Source organism: Lontra canadensis, unplaced genomic scaffold (assembly GCF_010015895.1).
Source record: "Lontra canadensis isolate GAN:19392208 unplaced genomic scaffold, GSC_riverotter_1.0 scaffold34, whole genome shotgun sequence".
NCBI lineage: Eukaryota > Metazoa > Chordata > Mammalia > Carnivora > Mustelidae > Lontra > Lontra canadensis.
The window spans coordinates 6139435-6160059 of NW_022631028.1; the positions used below are offsets into that span (position 1 = coordinate 6139435).

General features: G+C 43.1%; 1 protein-coding gene across 1 annotated transcript in view; it reads right to left on the reverse strand.

Moving 5' to 3' along the window:
* Positions 1-2347: 2347 nt before the first annotated feature.
* The window catches only part of EOGT (EGF domain specific O-linked N-acetylglucosamine transferase), a 36338-nt gene continuing 18060 nt past the window's right edge, over positions 2348-20625 (reverse strand). Inside the window, exons 10-17 of the mRNA XM_032867357.1 lie at positions 15827-15919; positions 15403-15474; positions 14738-14824; positions 13591-13659; positions 8895-8956; positions 5288-5407; positions 3299-3401; positions 2348-2854 (exon numbers count right to left, since the gene is read on the reverse strand). Of these exons, the coding sequence (XP_032723248.1) occupies positions 2708-2854; positions 3299-3401; positions 5288-5407; positions 8895-8956; positions 13591-13659; positions 14738-14824; positions 15403-15474; positions 15827-15919 (753 nt within the window). The 3' untranslated portion in view covers positions 2348-2707. The remainder of the gene's footprint in view (positions 2855-3298; positions 3402-5287; positions 5408-8894; positions 8957-13590; positions 13660-14737; positions 14825-15402; positions 15475-15826; positions 15920-20625) is intronic.

Genomic DNA, 20625 nt, shown 5'->3' on the forward strand with positions numbered 1-20625 from the left:
CTCAGGACCTTTGCATGCACTGTTTTGTCTTCTTGAAATGCTCTTCGCCCGATTATCTGCCATTGCTTCCTGGGTTGCGTACTCCAAATCACGACTCAAATGTTACCTCATTGAAGACTTTTCTCAACCTCTGCTTAGGTGTACCCAACTCCAAATCACCCCAGGAATCCACCTGCATTCTGTGCTCCTGCTCTAGCTTTCTCTCTAGCATATATTAGCATCTGGCACACAGCATATTTTACTTATTTATATGGCTTCATGTCTGTCTCCTCCACCAGAATGCAAGCTCTATGAGGGCAAGTACATTTTTCTGTTCTTCTCACAGCTGTATTCTCAGAACCTAAAATAGCAGCTGGTACACAGTAGTTATTCAATATTTTTTGGACAAGCAAGCGAGAAACACAATGGAAGCCTATGGATGTGGGACCAGAAGAACCGTGACCTTTAGGGAAGTCCCTTAAACAGCATCTGACTCTTTTCATGGGAAAAATGAAAACAATACTTCTTACGTCATTTTTGTAAAAGTTACACACTATACCACACATGAAAGCATCATACAATTAACTGCTAAACAAATATAAGGCACAATTTTTCCTGAAAATGATTTCTTCATCAGTGAGCTATTTAATTTTTCTAATCTAAAGCTACTAGATTGACAAAGAGTAAGCATATAACAGTCGGACACAGAAAACCTTGAAAAGTGTTCCATATTCAAATAAAATATAAAAAGATTTATTCCAAAGTCATACCCAAAATGTACAATGAAATCCATCTCTTTTCAAGACTTAATTTTTAAAAAGCCCTCTTTACATTTAAATTTTATACCATTTAAAGATCTTTCACTCCCATATAAAAAGTCTGATAAAAGTTAATTCTATAAAGTGTCATATGTACTCATTTATATAAAAAGCATTCTCTCTACAAATGCAAAATATTCAAATATAATAGTTGTATTATGCAACTGTCCTCAGTTTCTGGAATTCTTGCTAGTCTATAGAATTGCATTTGTACATACTTCTTAAAGTGAGGTAAGAATATAGACATTGACTTTTTTTAATTCACACACTTTTTTTCAGATGCTTATACCTCCCTGATGGAAAGTGCAACGCTGCTTTCACATTCTTTTCAAGCGAAATCTTTTCCCCGTGGTGACTCACTATTCTGCACAAAGAGCAACCACACCATTCACTGAAAAATTCATAGGTTGTAATTTCTTTTTACACAATTTTAACACCCAAATCAAAGCTATTACTACAGTGAAACACTACTGTCTTTACAGAAATTTTAATAAATATCCCTAAAATCTAGAAGACAGCTCATAATCCTTTAAAGCAGGGGTCAGCCAACATGTTCTGTAAAGATCCAAATAACAAATATTTTGGGTTTCTTGGGTAACTTCTATGTTGCATTACAATGCTAAAATGTTAAAAAAAAAAAATCTCAGCTCTGCTAATCCTCTACTTGAAAAAATAGAAGTCATTCATCCTAAATTAGATTTCTCAAGTGTTGATAAAATGTAAACTTCACATTTTGCGGAAAATGAAATCCATGGTTTCTGACCCCTGAACTGAAAGTTCATCAACAGTGAGAAATTAATCCCAAAGTGTGGGTCTGCATTTCAGAGATTCTTTTTAATCAATGCTACTTTCTCGTGGTTTCTTTTTCATTTTGAAATGGATAATTCACATGCAACTTTACTTACTTTGGGGGGGGGTCTATATTTTTGATCAGGAAAAACGCTCTTCATGTAGCTACTGTGAAGCCTGCAAACTCAAAGGGGAATCCGTGTGTGCTAAAAGAGGTAGATGGCACACACAGGTGTATGCCGTCACGGGTCTGTGCACACCAGAAACAACACTTTGATACATAAATGCGGCATAAAGGCTCTTCAGGGTAAAGAAGGAATTAGTGGAAACCAGCTAGAAGGTATACCCCAAGACATTCCAAGGCATATTCTGATTTGTTTTTATCACATGCAGTTTTTACATTTTGGGAAAACATGATTTGCATCTGAAATCTGTTAGAAAAATTATTGCAGCAGCATGGTTTATACAAATTTTTGGTGCATATAACCTGGACATCACTTAGAAGATACAGCAGAGAATTGTGTGGGACTTGGTCTGGACTCTGAAAAGGTAAAACAGACCTGTTTATAACACTGTTTGATGTCTAACATGGAGTAGGCTACCTACAGTTAGGTTCTGAGAATCACAACACTGTGTGTGTGTGGGGGGGGGGGGGCTATGTTTTCCTTTCCTACCACAAACAGTGTTAGAAACAGATTTTGGCAAATAAAAAAGCTTCCGTGAATTTACTTAAATATAACACAAACAAGTTGGAAGCCTCTAGAATTATAATCCCATGGTAATCTACAAAAACATTTACAAATTCTAAAGCCAAGAAATGTGAAAACTTTGGTAGACCTAAGAAGCTCAAATGTACTAGCAAGCCTAGTACAGCCTTATTTTTGAACTATGAAGAATAAAGTTTTCAGTGCAAAAACAGTATCCTGATAAATAGTTATGACACAAAAATCACAGGAAACAGTTGAAGACTCTAAAACACTTAAGTACTATCCTGAAGGCATGTTTTGGTATAGAAAAGGTAACTTGGGGCTAGGATATAAAAGGTGTTTTCCTGACTTAAATGGGAGGCTGGGTGGTGGACTACTTAAACAAACAGACTTTTGCAAACTGATTCAGCACACTTATAGCTCATCACGTTTTTTCTTAAATGGCCACTTTGGGTGTTGTACTACGTGGTCTGCAGCCTGAAGGACAAGGTACATGAATTCTTCTACATCGAAAGAGTAGTTGGTAAATTTCGGATGTTCCCCCAGAGTTGGGTGGTGGCCCTACAAAACCAAACCAAAACATAAATCTGTAAGTCACTGAGGACATGGTTTTCTGAACAGGAATAAAATGATTTTACTTTGGCCAAGGCAACTGTCCCCATAAAACTTTATTTATAAAAACAGGTGGGGGGCCAGATTTGGCCTACTGCTCTATAGTTTACTGATCCCTCCTATATATAGTTTAATAGATCTTCCTAGGCCCAAATTTCCCAAAGTTATCTTCTTAACATACAGATACAGAGTGATGAATTTCCCTTTTGCCCCAACTTGCAAATATAAAATGCAACTCACTGTTCCAGAGAAGAAGAGTTTATCTTTGGATTGAAGTTTAATGATAGTCTTTCATATTAATTAGATATTTAACACCAATGAAAAAGCAAAATGAGGTGAAAAGAAAAAAAAAAAACCCCACAAAACAAGGTGAGTTTCATCATTGAACTTTACCTTATCTTGAGGAAAGACTTTGTTCTGCCTTCGCCAGGTGACGTAGTGAATGCCCCTGAGCCTGGCCAGGTCTAAGTAACAGCGCTCATCTTCACAGTTGTACCTGAGGATGCAAGGGCACCCACACATGAGACCTGTGTCCAGGGGTTTTGCCAAATCTCTGAGAAATAATGCACCTCCCAACTACATTCCTGCAAAACGTTGCGTAACTAGTGTATAAGATCGATGGGGCTTATTTTTTAAATAGCTTCATAACTAGGCTACCTCAACTTTAAAAAACAAAACAGGATCAAGGTTTGGAAGGAACTGAAGTTTATCAACTGGGCTGACAGCCTGTGAACTTGATATGATCTCCTGATACCCAGTCTACACGCACGGAGGGGGACTTAGGGGAAATACTACATCTGAGGGCACACAGCTTGGGAAGCACAAACAGCCCAATCTGCTGAGCTCCAAGGCCTAAGGGTTATCAATCACACCTCTCTTTCTTCCTCGCCTTCCTTCCTGCCTTCCTTCTTTACCGCCCTTCTCCTCTCTCTCCCTCTCTCTGGGACAAATGAAGTGCTGAGACAGAATCCATAATTCTCTGGCTATTTCTCTAATGTATCTGAATTTCAGATATTTTTGCAGAATGTGGGAATTTTTAGACTATTTTTAGACTATTTTTCTAAATAGTCTCCCATTTAAATTACTGAGTGAAGGGCGCCTGGGTGGCTCAGTAAGTTAAGCCTCTGCCTTCGGCTCAGGTCATGATCTCAGGGTCCTGGGATCGAGCCCCGCATCAGGCTCTCTGCTCAGCAGGGAGCCTGCTTCCCCCTCTCTCTCTGCCTGCCTCTCTGCCTACTTGTGATCTCTGTCTGTCAAATAAATAAATAAAATCTTTAAAAATAAATAAATAAAATAAAACAAAATACTGAGTTAAATCTTGGTGTTCAGACACAAAGAGAGAAAGGAGGTAAGAGTAACTGCTGTTGGTGTGTCCAGAACGAAAGATGAGGCATGGTGTCCAGGGAAGAATTACCAAGGGGGAGGAGGCCACGTCCCCATAACCACCCACCCAGTTAGAGGAGCGCCCCAGAAAGATCACTTTCACTTGAAGCCTCAGTTTTCCTATGGATGGGATCAGTGAGCACAAGGCAGACTTGTGTTTTAAGCCGTGCTCTTCTGAGACATACAGGTTCTTGAACCAGTTTGAATGGCAGAAAACACATAAAATGTATCACCTTGTCCACTTTTAAGCGTACAGTTCAGTAGTGTTATGTGTATTCATGTTGTGCAACCAAATCCCCCATCTTGCAAAACGGAAACTCACTTCCAGGCAACATGAATTCTTCACTTTCCTCTCTGCCCTGCACCCCTCAGTGGGCCCCTGGCAACCCCGGTTCCAGGCTCCATCTCTATGAACCAGATTCCTCTGGGTAGCTCACATACATGACATCACACAGTGTGTGTCCTTTCGTGACTAGCTGATCCCACTTAACATAATGGTCTCGGGGTTTGTCCACGTTGTGGCCTGTGACAGGATCCCCTCCTTTAAGGCTGGCTGAGGCAGAGGTATGCAGATAGACCCACACTTCACGTTCTGTGGAACCCATTCATCCGCCGATGGACATGCGGGTGGCTACTGTGAACAGTGCTGCCGTGAGCACAGCTTATGCAACATACGGGTCGCATTTTTACCACAATAATGACACAGAGGGCAGAGAGATGATCACAGCCCGAGAGGCACACAGGAACGAGCTTCGAGACGGAAGTCACAGACTCACATCTCCCACATCATCATGAGATGGAGGGAGAAAGCGGAATTTGCTTGCTAAGTAAATGGTGACTTCGCATTTTTAACTTGAAGTCACTTTTCTTTCTAGAAGCCTATATGATGGGACTTTCCTGTAAAGAGTAAATGTTACAACTTTTGAAGGCCTGAAGGACCGTCTCGGCATGCATAAAAAGCATTATTTGCCCAATAGAAAGCTGTCTCCAAACACTTACAGTTCAAATACAGCAGCCCAGTCTGGAAGGAAAAGTAAATGGGTAAGACCAGCTCCATGCATTCCAATAAATATGTCCGTGTTATGGGTGATCCTCAGCTGATCCAAAAACCCAAGTTCCCTGCGAGCATATGGAACAACAAAAGACAAATGGGGACAAGAGAGAAACTGTTAAGATGACTTAGCTCATGACGTGTAGTAACAATACTTACACAAGTGCATTTCCCAATTTAAATCGCATACCGCGATGGCGTTTTGTCAATTTCAAGCCTACTCCAGTAATTAATAACTTAATAATTTAATAATTCAACATTGTTTTCTAAGTACGCTCACTTTTTTAAAAACTTAAATGCATTTATTTTTAAGATTTCCATTTCTTAAAAGTAATCTCTATACAATGTGGGGCTTGAACTCACGACCCCGAGATCAACCCTTCCAAGCTCTACCCAGCCCGGTGCCCCTCAATGCATTTATTTTAGAAGGAAACTTTTAGAACTCTCTTAAATGAAAAACCAGAAACATGGGTCAAACCAAACAGTAAAAGCAGATATAATCAAAGGAAAAAGATTCAGATCTAGGCAGAGCCCACAGCAAGGCAAAGCTCTGAGCCGGAAGCCTGATCTTTCTTTATGAAATGGGGAAATTAGGCACTAAAGAGATGTTGTGCTATACTAGCATCAGATTGAAAACAACTTCCTTAAGATAATAATAGATTTTTTTTTACTTTAAAATATTTTTTAAAAATATTTTATTTATTTGTCAGAGAGAGAGTGTGCACACACACAAGCAGGCTGAGTGGCAGGCAGAGGTGGAGAGAGAAGCAGGCTCCATGCTGAGCAGGAAGCCTGACGCGGAACTAGATCCCAGGACCCTGGGATCATGACCTGAGCTGAAGGCATCGGCTTAACTGACTGAGCCACCCAGGCATCCCTAGATTCTTTTTTAATAAAATAAATTCTCCTTGTGTGACTGAAGTTTATTCAGTGCCATCTGGGTACACCTAAAATTAGCTCAGACACCACCAAGGCATTGTCCTGCCTTTGCGACAAACTAACCCACAATTTTATGCACATTAAGATCATAAAAGTGTCCTCCGAATTCAAGACCCTAAAACACATGCCAACTTTGAATGCAAAGTCAGTGCCAAAAAAGTCCACTGAAATGAGGCTGGCAAGAAACATCAGACTAAGTATAATCCTCTGAACACACACAGTGGCCTTAGATCTTCCAGTCCCGCTTACCCAAAGGGAAAAAAAAATGACCAAGATTATTTGGGATTTAAGAAGAGAATGAGAATTTCCATCTTCTCCTATTTTATTTTTTTTAAAGATTCTATTTATTTATTTGCTTGAGAGAAAAAAAGAAAGAGAGAATGAGTGAGTGGGCTGCAGAGGAAGAGGGACAAGCAGACTCCAGGCTGAGCGCAGAGCCTGGCACGGGGCTTGATCTCACCACCCTGAGATCTTGACATGAGCTGAAGTCAAGTCAGACACCTAACCAACTGAGCCACCCAGGCACCCCCCTAGCTCCTCCTCTTTAAAGAGCTTCAAAAGGAAGTCAGAGGGCACCATGTGCATGTCTCACAAGAGGTGCATGTGCCTTGGTTTCTCCAGGAATGCCACCTGATGCCGGGGGAAGGAGGAGTATGTGCCCAGGTGGCTAGAACCCCGGAGTCTGAGGATAAGAAAGCAAAGCTCCATGTACTCTATTAATAACAGTTCCCTCAGACTGGCAAGGTCTGAATTTATTGTCACTCCTCCTTCATCTGAAAAACACCTATATATCCTAAAGGACGCCAGAGCGTCCAAGATGCCCTCCCCAGTTGTGTCAGCCTGACCTCGGGCCCTCTTCTTCCTCCATGTCTTCCTGAGGCAATGATGGTAGCCACCATTGCACCGTGTAATCCATAAGACAGGAATAGTTTGCCACCCTCCTAAGACTGTGGGAAGAGTAAGATGAGATAAAACATAAGAGTAAGTCCCAACAAATGGTAGCTGTTCTTACGACTGCTATTTATTTGTATTCTGGGTCTGGGGTCCTCAAGAACAGAGCCATGCCATCCTCCATAACTGGATTCTCTCTCAGAGCCTGTAACCGGCTGGCAGGTACATGGTAAAGATTTATTGTATAAATGAATGGCTGCATAATGAATAAGGTGTGGAAACTCCCCTGCTTACTGTTAAGTTGTTTTTTTGTTTTTTAAAGTAGGCTCCACCCCTGTTATGGGGCTCGAACTCACAACCTGAGAGTCACACGGTCTGCAGACTGAGCCAGCTAGACAATGCCCTTCTTACTGTTAAGTTCTAACTTATCAATAACAGAGACCCATATGCTGGTATGTGGCTACTTTTTCTTTTTTAACATAGAAACTGTTTGTAGTGTTGAATTTGGAAAACAAGACAATGACTGTAGGTGGGCAAGCGGAGGACAGAAAAGTCTTCACCCTTCCTTCTGGGCTTTTCTCCACACTGCTTGACTTTTTCAATCAGGAACAGGCGCTACTTTACAGCATTGTTGTTTTTATATCCACAGGGCTTACCTTGACAGTAAATGTTAGGCATATTCTGTCTTTCTAAGCCTTTTGCTTATGTTGGAGCTTTCAAAGAAATGCAAATACTCTGTAATATTTTTAGAAACTTCATGTTTCTCTCTGACCCTCAAATTATTCCCACAGAACTAATTTTAGGCCAACCGTGGAGACCCAGTATCTAGCAGGACAAATTAGGCCAGGAACATTTTAACATTTTTTTAAAATTCAGAATTAGTTGCCAACTTTGTGCGTGTATGTGTGTGTGTGTGTGTGTGTGTGTTTAAGATTTATTTATTTATTTTTGAGAGAGGGAGATAGCGTGAGTGTGGGGGAAGGACAGAGGAAGAGGAGAGAAAGAATCCCAAAGCAGACCCTGGGTAGAGTGCAGAGCCCCGTGTAAGGCTTCATCTAGGGACCCTGAGCTCACGACCTGAGCTGAAACCAAGAGTAGGACACTTAACAGACTGCACCACTCCGGCGTACAACCCCCGCTTTTTTTTTTTTTTTTTGCCGCCACCTTTTAAAAATTCAGAAATTTTGGGGCACCTGGGTGGCTCAGTGGGTTAAGCCTCTGCCTTCGGCTCAAGTCATGATCTCAGGGTCCTGGGATCGAGCCCCGCATCGGGCTCTCTGCTCCGCGGGGAGCCTGCTTCCTCCTCTCTCTCTCTGCCTGCCTCTCTGCCTACTTGTGATCTCTGTCTGACAAATAAATAAATAAAATATTTTAAAAAAAAGGTATTGTAAAAATTCAGAAATTTCATTCCAATTTTAGTATATGTGCTGCCGAAGCGAGCACAAAATCAGAAATTTCAAATGAAAATGTTAATTTAAAAAAAGAAATCTGGCTTGCCATGTCTCTTGATCAGATGGTGTCGAAACGTCAGACCCCACACCACTGAGGAGAAACCGAGCCTGTGCGCCCACGGTCCCCTCCTGCTCACGGCCTCACGGAGGTGTCTGCCTGCCTCTCCCGGTCTTTCAGCACCCATGGCTCCCATCAGAAAAACCCTTCTGATGCCCCATTAACGCATCCAAGCAAAAGACAACAGCACCTGCCCAGGAGTGGGATATTACTTACTTATATTTGTAATCGACAATCTGTACCTCGAGTGTAGACACCGTTTTCAGTGCATTTACCAGCTAGGGGGAAAAAAAAAACACTTAGAATATCTTTTGCTTCCTTCTCTTCTGTTTTATTTTCCTTTGAGTCCTGAAAGGTCTTATTTTCATACATAATATTTTCGGGTGTTACGTATCACTCAGGTCTATTTTCTTAACCTTTAACTGAGTTCTAATGCAGATATCACCCCTCAGTCACATCATCTCTGTAAAATCCCACTGCGCTGGGTTTGGTTATCATGAAGGCTGAAAGAAGAAAATTCATGGGAGGGAAGTGCTCACCTCCCACTACGTGTTAGCTGCTACTGTTACTACTTGCTAGTTAGTCCTGCAATTTTTCAACCTAGACGGGGCACCTACCTTGTTCCTGGCTTTAGGTTAAGACTTTTCTCCCTATCCTTTATCTCATTTCAGACAAACTACTTGTGCTTTCGGCCTTATCCTCTGAAAACAATGAATTTTTGGCAGAAAATCTACACAGAAAGACAATTATTCTCTCAGTAAACAGAAAGTGACAAAGCACAATTAACCCAGTAGCAGAAATACAGCCATGGTTCTCCATGTCCCAACACGGTGGGTCACAGCTATTCAGAAATGTTTGCTCTTGTATCCTCTTGCCTGTGGTGTGCGCTTCTACAACAGTGACGGTAACAAAAGTGTCACTTCAACTGTGCTGGCAATGCTCAGTGCTTTAGGTGTTGGTCACTGAATCCTCATACACGTCTCATACCAAGTAAATATTATTTTACACCTATTTTTTAAAGTAATCTCTACACCCAATGCGGGGCTTGAACTCATGATCCCAAAGATCAAGAGTCACATGCTCCTCTGACCCAGCCAGCCTCAGGCACCCCCGTAGACCTACCATTTTTTTTTTTAAATAGTTTATTTATTTATCTATTTGAGACAGGGAGAGAGCCACACGTGTGAATGAGGGGAGGGGTAGAAGGGGGACGGAGGGGAAGGGAATCTCCACAAACTGCGCTGAGACTGGGGAGCCCTACACAGGCCTCGATCTCATGACCCTGAGATCATGAGATCATCTGGGCTGAAACTAAGAGTCAGACACTTAACCGACTGAATCACCAGGCTCCCCCCACCCCCACCCTGCCACCATACGCCTATTTTTAAATGATACAATGGAGGTGTAGAGATGTTAAGGAACTTTCTCAGGATCTTACAGCTAGCAAAGGGCAGAGCCAAAATTAAATCTAGGTCCTCTGACCCTGGAACCTGTGTTTTTAGGCAATGCCGTGGAAAAAGCAACAGGCAGGGACTTACATCCAATCCCCTCCCCCGTTACACACATACACACAGTCACGGAATGGAAGTTTCTCTCTCTAGACAGCCCCCGAGTCCCCTGTATATACTGCTTATGTCAGGGAGTTGAAGGAGTGAGGATAGGTTGGAATTCCGTCTTCCGGGAGTGAATTAATCCGTGGGCATGAGCCCTGGTCTTGTAATGAGATGGGGCCACATAAAAAAGAATCTCGTCTCAGAGGGTCCTTGAACAAACAGGTTTTTGTTTATTTGTTTGCTGCTTGTTTTTACAATTTCTAGTCACACCGTGGAGGTGGCCACAGCCGCCTGACATGATTATGCACCCTAGAGGTTGGGCAGGATTGCAGGAACTGGCATTTGACGAGAGCATCTGGATTTTGTTATTTTAAAGATTTTATTCATTCATCTGAGAGAGGGAGAGAAAACACAAGCAGTAGGAGGGACCGAGGGAGAGGGAGACTCCCCACTGAGCAGGGAGCCTGATGTGGGACTCGATCCCAGGACTCAGATCACGACCTGAGTGAAGGCAGCCTCTTCACTGAATGAGCCCCCCAGGCAGCCCTGGGTTTTATGATCTCTTCACGAATCAGGTTAGACTCAAAGGGCCTTTCTTCTCTGCTGGGTAGCTACCTTTTCCAGTGACACCAGTCACTGGGAGAAAAGCAGCCAGTGGGTGCTCTTTGGCTCAGAGTTCAGATCCGAACTGCCAAGTCCCCACTGCAGGCAACATTGTTCGCACAGTCCGTGGGACCAGAGGTGAACATGTCGCTGGCTATGCTGCGGGCCCCACTGATGTTATCCCTTCACGCTGGACCACTTGCCAGGGTTTGATGCTGCTCCTTGGCCAGCCGTCCCAACGGACGGGGAGCCGAGGCGGGTCAGCGTCCTCTCACATTCACTCGTGTTGGGGCAGTAGAGCTCTCTGCTTAAGAAGCAGCCTCAGACCCTAACGATCTCAGCTCGCCCCCCATTCATCTGCTCCCTCGCTGGTGACCTGAAGCATGTTTTGTAACCTCTAAGCCTGCATGTTCTTGTCTAAAACAGAGAGTAATAATAAAATAGGAACCTCATGGGTTTGCTGGGAGCTTTGGAGCACACAGTAACATGCTTGGCCCATAATTAGCACTGGGTCTGTATTATGTCTGCCAATATACACTAGTGATCTGCCGGTTCATCTACACCAGCACTGCATCACTTGATACATTTTTATTTCCAGGTCTTTAACACACACACACACACACACACACACACACACACTGCTCATTTCTTCCACCCACAGCTTCCAATCAATGTTTCATTACACCATATGTCCATATCCTCCGTAATCCATATGAATCTCAAGACACTAATTACATAATTTTGATCTGCCTGTTACGCATCCAAATTAATCTGCATAAAACATTTTACCCATCCAAACCTGCCTCCAGTCCCCTCCTACTGAACTTCTTCCCTCTCAATTCCAACTGACCTGCTCAAGCTAAAAGCCCAGGAGTTCAGCTCTGATTCTCAGCACCCTCCCCGGCATATTCCGACAGAAGTGTCCTAGACCCCATCTCTGAGACCAACCTTGAACCCATTTACTTCCACCTCCACCCAAACTCTCACCGACGTCACAGAGGCAACTCTGCGTGAACCCCCCCGTTCCTACGCTTGCAGCCAGAGTGCGTTACAAATAAATAGATAAGCCAGTTCACGTCTTCTCCTGTGTATCCATTCTCATCGAGCTGCTGGAACAAATTACCAGAGTCCAAGCTCAGAAGAACACAATGGACCCTCTCACTGCTCTGCAGGTCAGCAGTCCCAACAGCAAGACAGACAGCTGTCCACAGGGCTGTGCTCCTTCCGGGGGCTCTAGGGGAGAATCCTTTCCAGCTTCTGGAAGCCATCGCATTCCTTGCCTTGGGGCCCTTCCCCCATCTTCAGAGCTAGGAACACAGCCTCTCTCTGGCCCTATTTCTATCCTCATGTTTCCTTCCTGGATTCTGCCTTCCTCTTCCACTTTCCGGGAAGTGCTCATTGGAAATACGGTCAGTGAGAAGAATCCAGCCAAGCAAAGAGCTTTCCAGGCAGAGGCCAGAGTTCTCTGGTGGAGATGGCTTAAGGCCCTTTGGTGATTCTATCGGGCCCTCCTGGATCATCCAGGTTAATCTCCCCATTTTCAGGCCAGCTGATGAGCAACCTTAATTTCACGCAAGCTTAGTGTCCCTTTGCCACATAACCTAACTTAGTCCTGGGTTCCAGGGATTAGGACGGGGACTTCTTTTGGTGGATTCTGCCTGACACACCCTGCTGAAAACTCCCCAGAGGCTTCCCTCCCACCAGAATAAAACCCGCCCATCTTCTCACCAGGGCCTCTGAGGCTGCTGAGACACGGGACCTCCTCACACCCTTCCTGACCTTCTCTGACCTTTTGTGGGGTCCCCCTCACCTCTCCAACTGTGCCAGTCATGCTGGAGACCTCTCCATTCCTGGAGCACCAAAAGCTCCGGATACCACAGGCTATTTGCTTCTGCCAGGGAGGCTCGCTCCTTAGCTGGCTGCTTACGGCTGAGCTCTGTTCCCACCAGCACGTCTTTAAACACCTCACCTGACTGCTTCCCTCTTCCACCTGCATCTCCTGCCCCAACCCATCCCCTTGTTTCACTTCCTCTGTAGCACCGCCCACTACCTGAAATCGCCTTACTTAGGCACTTGTTTACTTACTTCTTGTCTGTCCCACCTTGAGAGCGTAAGCTCTGTGAGGAAGGGACGTTACCTGTCCGGTCCTCTGCTGTAGCTCCAGGGCCTAGAATATGGCCAGGGGCATTGCAGGAGCTCAACATGGATCCGTGCAATCACCCACCCTATTGTGAGAACATCTCCCAGCCATGCTGCTGTAGGCAGGTCCTTGCAGGGAGATCTTATTTAAGGATCATGTACAAGTCAACGCTATCAAAATGAATTTGAGAACCTAAGAGGTGAATAGTTTCTAAGACTCACTGTCCCGAGAAAAACGGAGACTCTTCCAGCTTAGCCTCTGGATGCCACCATGCTCCATCAACCACCGCTCAAGAGATACCCCTGCATTTCCGCTGCTAGTCGGTTTGGCAATCTGTGGCAGTAAAGGCAGGAATCTGAATTTCTGCCTCCGTTTCCCCCCCTGAGTTGGGGCAGATGCACGTTTCCGGTGAGGCAAAACTAGTTTAGGCAACCGGTGGTTTGCCGACTCCCAGGAGAGAAGCCCAATAAGTGAACTGGGCAGAGCCATCAAAGCTTTCTAAAAGCTAATAATTGCAAATCAAAGCATTTAATGCAATGTGAAAAAAATTAAGCACATCAGTCACAGGAAGTTAAATTCAATATGACGATATTAAAAATGCATACCAAAAACTAACCTCGTTTTGGTTTAGTATTTTCCGATACTCTGTGCTCCGTGCAAGGATGGTGACTCGGATTTTTCCGTCCTGTTATCAAAAGGAAAAGGCAAAATCATACTGTATATGCCTGCACATATGAGTGAATGCTAGAACATAAAACACGATTTTCACAAAGAGATGAAACTCAATGAGGACACAATTAGGGGACAATTATGTTTTCAGCCTGATTCCTTCAGAGCTCTCTCAGGAAACCAAAATGCATCCACTTTAGCCACAGAAGACAAAACCCGTTTATTACACTTCTGTTTGGCTGGCTGGGTGGAATTTTTTTTTTTATTTAAATTTTTTAATTTTTTTATAAACATATAATGTATTATTAGCCCCATGGGTACAGGTCTGTGAATCGCCAGGTTTACACACTTCACAGCACTCACCATAGCACATACCCTCCCCAGTGTCCATAACCCCACCACCCTCTCCCTACCCCCCACCCCCCCCACCACCCTCAGTTTGTTTTGTGACATTAAGAGTCTCTTATGGTTTGTCTCCCTCCCAAGCCCATCTTGTTTCATTTATTCTTTTCCTACCCCCCAAACCCCCCATGTTGCATCTCCACTTCCTCATATCAGGGAGATCATATGATAGTTGTTTTTCTCTGACTTATTTTGCTAGTTCCACCCACATTGTTGCAAATGGCAAGATTTCATTTCTTTTGATGGCTGCATAGTATTCCATTGTGTATATATACCACATCTTCTTTATCCATTCATCTGTTGATGGACATCTAGGTTCTTTCCATAGTTTGGCTATTGTGGACATTGCTGCTTATAAACATACGGGTGCATGTGCCCCTTTGGAGCACCACATTTGAATCTTTAGGGTAAATAGGCTAGGTGGAATTTTTGGCAGGGGTTTGTGGGTTAGGTAGGGATCTGGGGGAGAACAAGATAAAGTGGGAAAAGACAGGGAAAAGCACATACTTCCACTGTCCCTTAGCTTATCTGTCACAGGTATGTGACATCTGACTTTGGATCACTTCAGGTGACAAATTGTTAACCCAGAAAACACTGTATTCTGATTGTTTTTCTGAAAAGGTGGCACTGATTTTTTTTTTTTTTCGGGTGAAAAGTCAAACTCATGTCAGAACCTATAAGGTACTCCTTACCTTGGGTCCCTCCTGTGTGATGTTCAGTCTGTGAAGCACATGCTGGGAAAATGCCCGGAATAAGCCTGTGTTCTGACAGCCAGAAATCTAACATGAGACAATAGGTCATATCACAGTGAATAACTGTGCATTAGTGTTGAAGATGTTCACAAGTTATACATAAATGTTATCTTAAAACCTATCAAGAATAGGGATGTCTGGGCGGCACCTGGGTGGCTCAGTGGGTTAAGCCTCTGCCTTCAGCTCAGGTCATGATCCCAGGGTCCTGGGATCGAGCCCCTCATTGGGCTCTCTGCTCAGTGGGAAGCCTGCTTCCCTTCCTCTCTCTCTGCCTGCCTCTCTGCCTACTTGTGATCTCTGTCAAATAAATAAATAAAATCTTTTTGAAAAAAAGAAAAAAAGAACAGGGATGTCTGGAGAGCTCAGCTGGTTAAGAGGCAAACTCTTGCATTCAGGTCAGGTCATGATCTCACAGTCCTGGGGGAAGCCCTGAGTCCAGCCCCACGTTTAATGGGGTGTCTGCTTAAGGATTCTTTTTCCCTCTCTCTTTGCCCTTCCCACGGCACATGTGTGTGCGCTTTCTCTCTCTCTCTAAAATAAATAAATCTTAAAAGCCTATTGAGAATAAATGTATAAATACAAATTTGAACAACAGAGATGCTTACCAAAGGGGTATTATAGAACAGCCCGTATCGCATCCGGGGGAGTAAGGAAAAAACAGCTTCTTGAAAACATACCTAAGAATGAAGGGATTGTACAGGTAAGGGAACACGATTTGTACCACATCAAAACAGTACTTATCATTACAGAAAATAAATTTTAATTCATCTCTTTTTTGCACTGAAATATTTTGAATAACAAGCTACTCCACTCAAGTAAAACTCATAATTTTGGAAAATCTAAAGGAAAAAAGTTTTTTTAACGCTACATGGTTAATAATTAAGACTGATTCAAAGTTATAAAAAAAGAAACTATGAAGTCAGAAATCAATGGTAATAGTTAATAGAAGCTCATATTAAATATTTATTTGATGAGTGAGTCATCTGCAATGACTGTTATTTACAGACATTTCAGGAAAATTTCCAGTACCCTTTTGGAATCATAAGTTTTCAAATGTATAACATCATAATCCGTAAAGGCTTTCCAGGTGTCAGAGAACAGGTCACCATATCCATAGGAGCTCTGCAAGTGGAAACAAAAGAGGTTAGGACAACCAAATCTACAATGTGGCTTTTCAAAGGGCAACAAAATATTTCAATCAGCTTGATTCTAAACAAGCTCATTAAATTCATGGAAGAAAAATGGGTTTTCATCTTAGGACTAGGACTTACTATGATGTAATTGTCATCAGAAATAATCACCCACAAATATAATGTGAGTCTGTTAAAAACATTTTGTTTTTCTACCCTATCCTTTTATATACTCATCTCTCTGAACAAAACCTGTGTGGGATCTTTTTTCTCCTGTGAATCTTCTAACTAAATCACACACACAGAACATATACAGACACCACCATCTGTACACACTTGGGATATTCTCAGTGAGCAAAATTATCAGGGTAAATGGAATACACTTTTGAAAAGAAATTTCCCAGTAAGAAAATGCCTTGAAAGTCCTAACACTAAAATATGATGAACGTTATCCTATGAAATGATCTCCCCATTGACTAACGAGTAACACGTGGAAACACCCCATTAATAGTAATGATAATAATAATTATTATTATTATAGCATCTTGCATATTTCCTATATTGCTAGCACTTAAAATGAACACCCCACAAACTAAATGAGCTAGGTGATATCACCATCCCCATTTTACAGATGAGGAAACTGAAATACAAATTTAAGTAATTTGCATAAACGGTAGTGGTGCTTGTGTGTTTGCAGGGCTGAGATTAAATCCAGTCTGCTTGCTTCCAGACTCAAAGCTCTTAATCTCCGTGCAGTGGTTTGCCTCATAGCAGGACGTAGTTCTTTCTAGTACATTTACAGAATGCATTTCATTTTTGAAAAGTAGAAATAAATTATGTGCTCCATCAGCAAAAGGAAGGAGATCAATTTATTTAAAAATGATACAACTTAGATTGAAAAATTCAGCCAAAAGAATTAAGAACTATGCATTATAGGACAACATTCAAGGTCTACAGTGGCTATACATTATGTTCATGTCTTTTCATCATTATTGCCTTCTTTTTTTCAGGTTTTGAAATTTTTATGTTGTACATATTAGAGTTATTTCAAAGTTATTGAGAACTGTTCGATGTAGTGATAAAGAAATTGTTTTCCCCTTCGATGTTTCTTCAGCGCCATTCTAATAAAGGCCCTTCTCAACACCATCAAAAATGAAATGTCCCTATTCTGGTTCAATAATAAATAAAGGGCAATTAAAAGAAGTGATTCTAGATAGTTTTTTGCGATAAAATACTTCAGATAAAATAAGGTACCTTTGAAAGGAAAATTTACTAATAAAATACAGCAATCCTGACTGATCCCTTTTCAGGGAAATCATGTATTATTCAGGAAAAACCACCTCTAGAAGCTTCTTATTCATATCCCTCAACTTCAAATTAACTGCAATAGGGGAGGAAAGAACTTCCTTCCAGCCTCATGTTGACAAATATTTGGATATACTTTTTTTTTTTTTAAGATTTTATTTATTCATTTGACACAGAGAGAGACACAGCCAGAGAGGGAACACAAGCAGGGGGAGTGGGAGAGGGAGAAGTAGGCTTCCTGCTGAGCAGGGAGCCTGATGCAGGGCTCTATCCCAGGACCCCAGGATCATGACCTGAGCCCAAGGCAGACACTTAACAACTGAGCCACCCAGGCGCCCTATATTTGGATGTTCTTAAAGATGGCATAAAACTTCCTCCTGTGTATGTCTCCAACTTAAACATGCTCCTAACCTATGACTAGAAATTCTACTTCTAAGAATGTGTCCTACAGAAATGCTGGAATGGGGATATAAAGACACATGTCTATGGAAAGGATGTTCACTGCATTTTCCAAAACAGCACAAAAATGGAAACAAACAAAATGTGATAGGTGTGGGACCAGAAGCACATACACCCACTGAGGCGTGCATCAAATATCCAAACATCCATAACATCCACCGAATTAAATACCACGTAACCACTAAAAAAAAACAGTAATAACCCTAAATGTGCCCACTTTGAAAGATGTCCCTGATATAATATGAAATTAGCAAATACAAGAGAGCATATTTTCTCTAAGGGTATAATAGAAACACACCTTTACACAAATTTTATTATAGCCTTATACAAATCCTTATATGAATTTTGGATAAGGATATACTTATATTTGCTAAGTCAAGTCTTGCTGAGAATCATACATGTGAACTGTAGTTAGTCACCTTTGAGGGAAATGGAGTTGGAGATGAGGAAGGAAAGGAGACCTTTTTCTTTTTCTCTTTTGCACAACCCTATGACTTATTTATTTTATAATTGGAAGTTTGTACCTCTTGATCCCCTTCATCCATTTTCCCCAACTTCCAACTCCCTCCCCTCCAGGGACAGGAGAATTTTCTTAAACAAAACAAAACAAAACAGTGGGGGCACCTAGGTGACTCAGTGGGTTAAGTCTCTGCCTTTGGCTCAGGTCATGATCTCAGGGTCCTGGGATCGAGCCCCGCATCGGGCTCTCTGCTCAGCGGCGAGCCTGCTTCCCTTCCTCTCTCTCTCTCTGCCTGCCTCTCTGCCTACTTCTGATCTCTGTCTATCAAATAAATAAATAAAATCTTTAAAAAAAAAAAACAAACAGATTTTATTTATTTATTTGAGTGAGAGAAAACATAGGGGGCAAGAGGCAGAGGGAGAGGGAGAAGCAAGCTCCCCACCAAGCAGGGCACCTGACGCAGGACTTAATCCCAGGACCCTGTGATCATGACCTGAGCTGAAGGCAGATGCTTCACTGACTGAGCCAGCCAGGTGCCCCGATAGGAGACTTTTCTTCACTTTACATACTTCTGTTTTGTGTGAACTCATTATAAACAGGTATTACTTGCATAATTAAAAGTAATCATAAGCTATGCAACTACTCAGCACAAGAAAATGTGGAAATTCTGCAGGAAGTCCCCTTCTATTCATTCTGCTTCTTAAGATCAGCCCTGCTGTGGCCAGAAACACATCTGTGGAGGGTCCCTCCGTGCATCTCTGCAGGCTGTGGCCTTGCCCATCTCACCAAGGAAGCCGTGTGCCTGAGGACTGGAGAGGATGACAGGGAAGGCTTCCTCCAGAGACAGTGTGTAAAGTCACTAAGACGCGAACAGCGGGCCACAGCCAGTGGTCCCTCTTCTCTCAGCTGCTCTGCCCCGCCTGGGAGGCTCCGCCACTCACTGTAGGAGGTTTGTGTCCCTGCCTTCCTGAAGGCTGTCCTGTGGCTTCCTCCAAGGCCTTATCAGCAGAATAGAAAAGTGAGCGGCCACACAACACTCTAATGCTATCGTCATCCAACCTACAGTGTCTGGTGGGCCTTGAGTCTGGGGCAACCTGGCAGACTCATTTGTCCCAAGAACCTGACTGAGCAACTAGTGAAGACCTCTCTGACCAGGACGCCTGGGGGGCTCAGTCAGTTAAGCATCTGCCTTCAGCTCAGGTCATGATCCCAGGGTCCCATGATCGAGCCCCAAGTGGGGCTCTCTGCTGAGCGGGAGTGCCTCCTTCTGCCTGCTGTTCCCCTGCTTGTGCTGTCTGTCTGTCTGCTTGTCTCTCTCTCTCTCTCTCTGGGGGAAAAAAAAAAGACCTCTCTGACTAAGTATGCAGATTGATAGTGTACCCACAACAGACCAGAGGAGGTAGGTCACAGCAGGGGGGCCAACCCACTCAGCTAAATCCATCCTGCCTGTGCCTGCCTATCATGGCCATAATGCTCTCACACCACGTGTCCGGTTAACAGAGTAACCTGGGACTTCGTGGTGGCCAGGCTTTCTATCTATGCCCTCCCAGCAGGTGCAGAGAAGGGGAGTTTAACTTAGTTTAACTTACTTTAACTCAGTTTAACTTAGTCCGCTTGAGGAAGGCATGAAAAAACATGCCACAAGATAGAAGGAAGCTTCTGGGAAAGAGTCTAGAAAACTTTCCATCAGCTTGATAGGATCTGAAGGGAACGGGGCAGGGAGGAGACAGAGCACTATGGTTTCAGGGCACAGGGCTGGCGTCTCACTGCCTGACCTGGAGCCCTGACTTCACCCCTCATGGCTGTGCTCTCTTACAACAATGGCCTGAGGCTCAGAATCTCAGCTTCCTCATCTGTAAAACAAGCTAATAAAAATCCTGCTTCACAGAGGGTTGTAAGCATTAAATAAGATACCATGGGGTGTAATTTTTTTTTTAAAGCACAACAACCCTGAGTTAATCATGCAGGGCTTCTGACAGCTAGTGACCGTGGCCTAGAAGCACTTGCACAGACAGAAGAGGAGAAAGTGACCGTTGTGACCTTTGCTCACAGAAACATGTTCAAGAACAGAAACTGTGCCAGTCACTAAGCAGGCACACAAGAGGGTAATGGAAATCCTTGCAAAGAACAAAGTCAAAAGAGAGAGTCTACATGTCAAGGATTATAAACCAGTTCTCATTGGACTTCAGGTCTATGGAGCAGTGATAAAGAAAACCTTTCTACACAGCTTTACTATGAGCCTCGTATCAGCAAAAAAAGGGCATTCATGAAACCATTTCCCCTTCTGCAGGAGAACGTGACCTTCAGTGACCTGGCTGGCTCTGCTCTCAGGAAAGGAAGACAGCACGTGTCAAGTGTGTTTTTGGTAACCCTGCGTGTGATTTAAAAAGAGCTTTGACAGGTACGTTCCATATGGACTCTTAGAACTGGTCGTCTCTTGTGGGGATCCTGGGGCTCTACCGGGGCAACTGGTG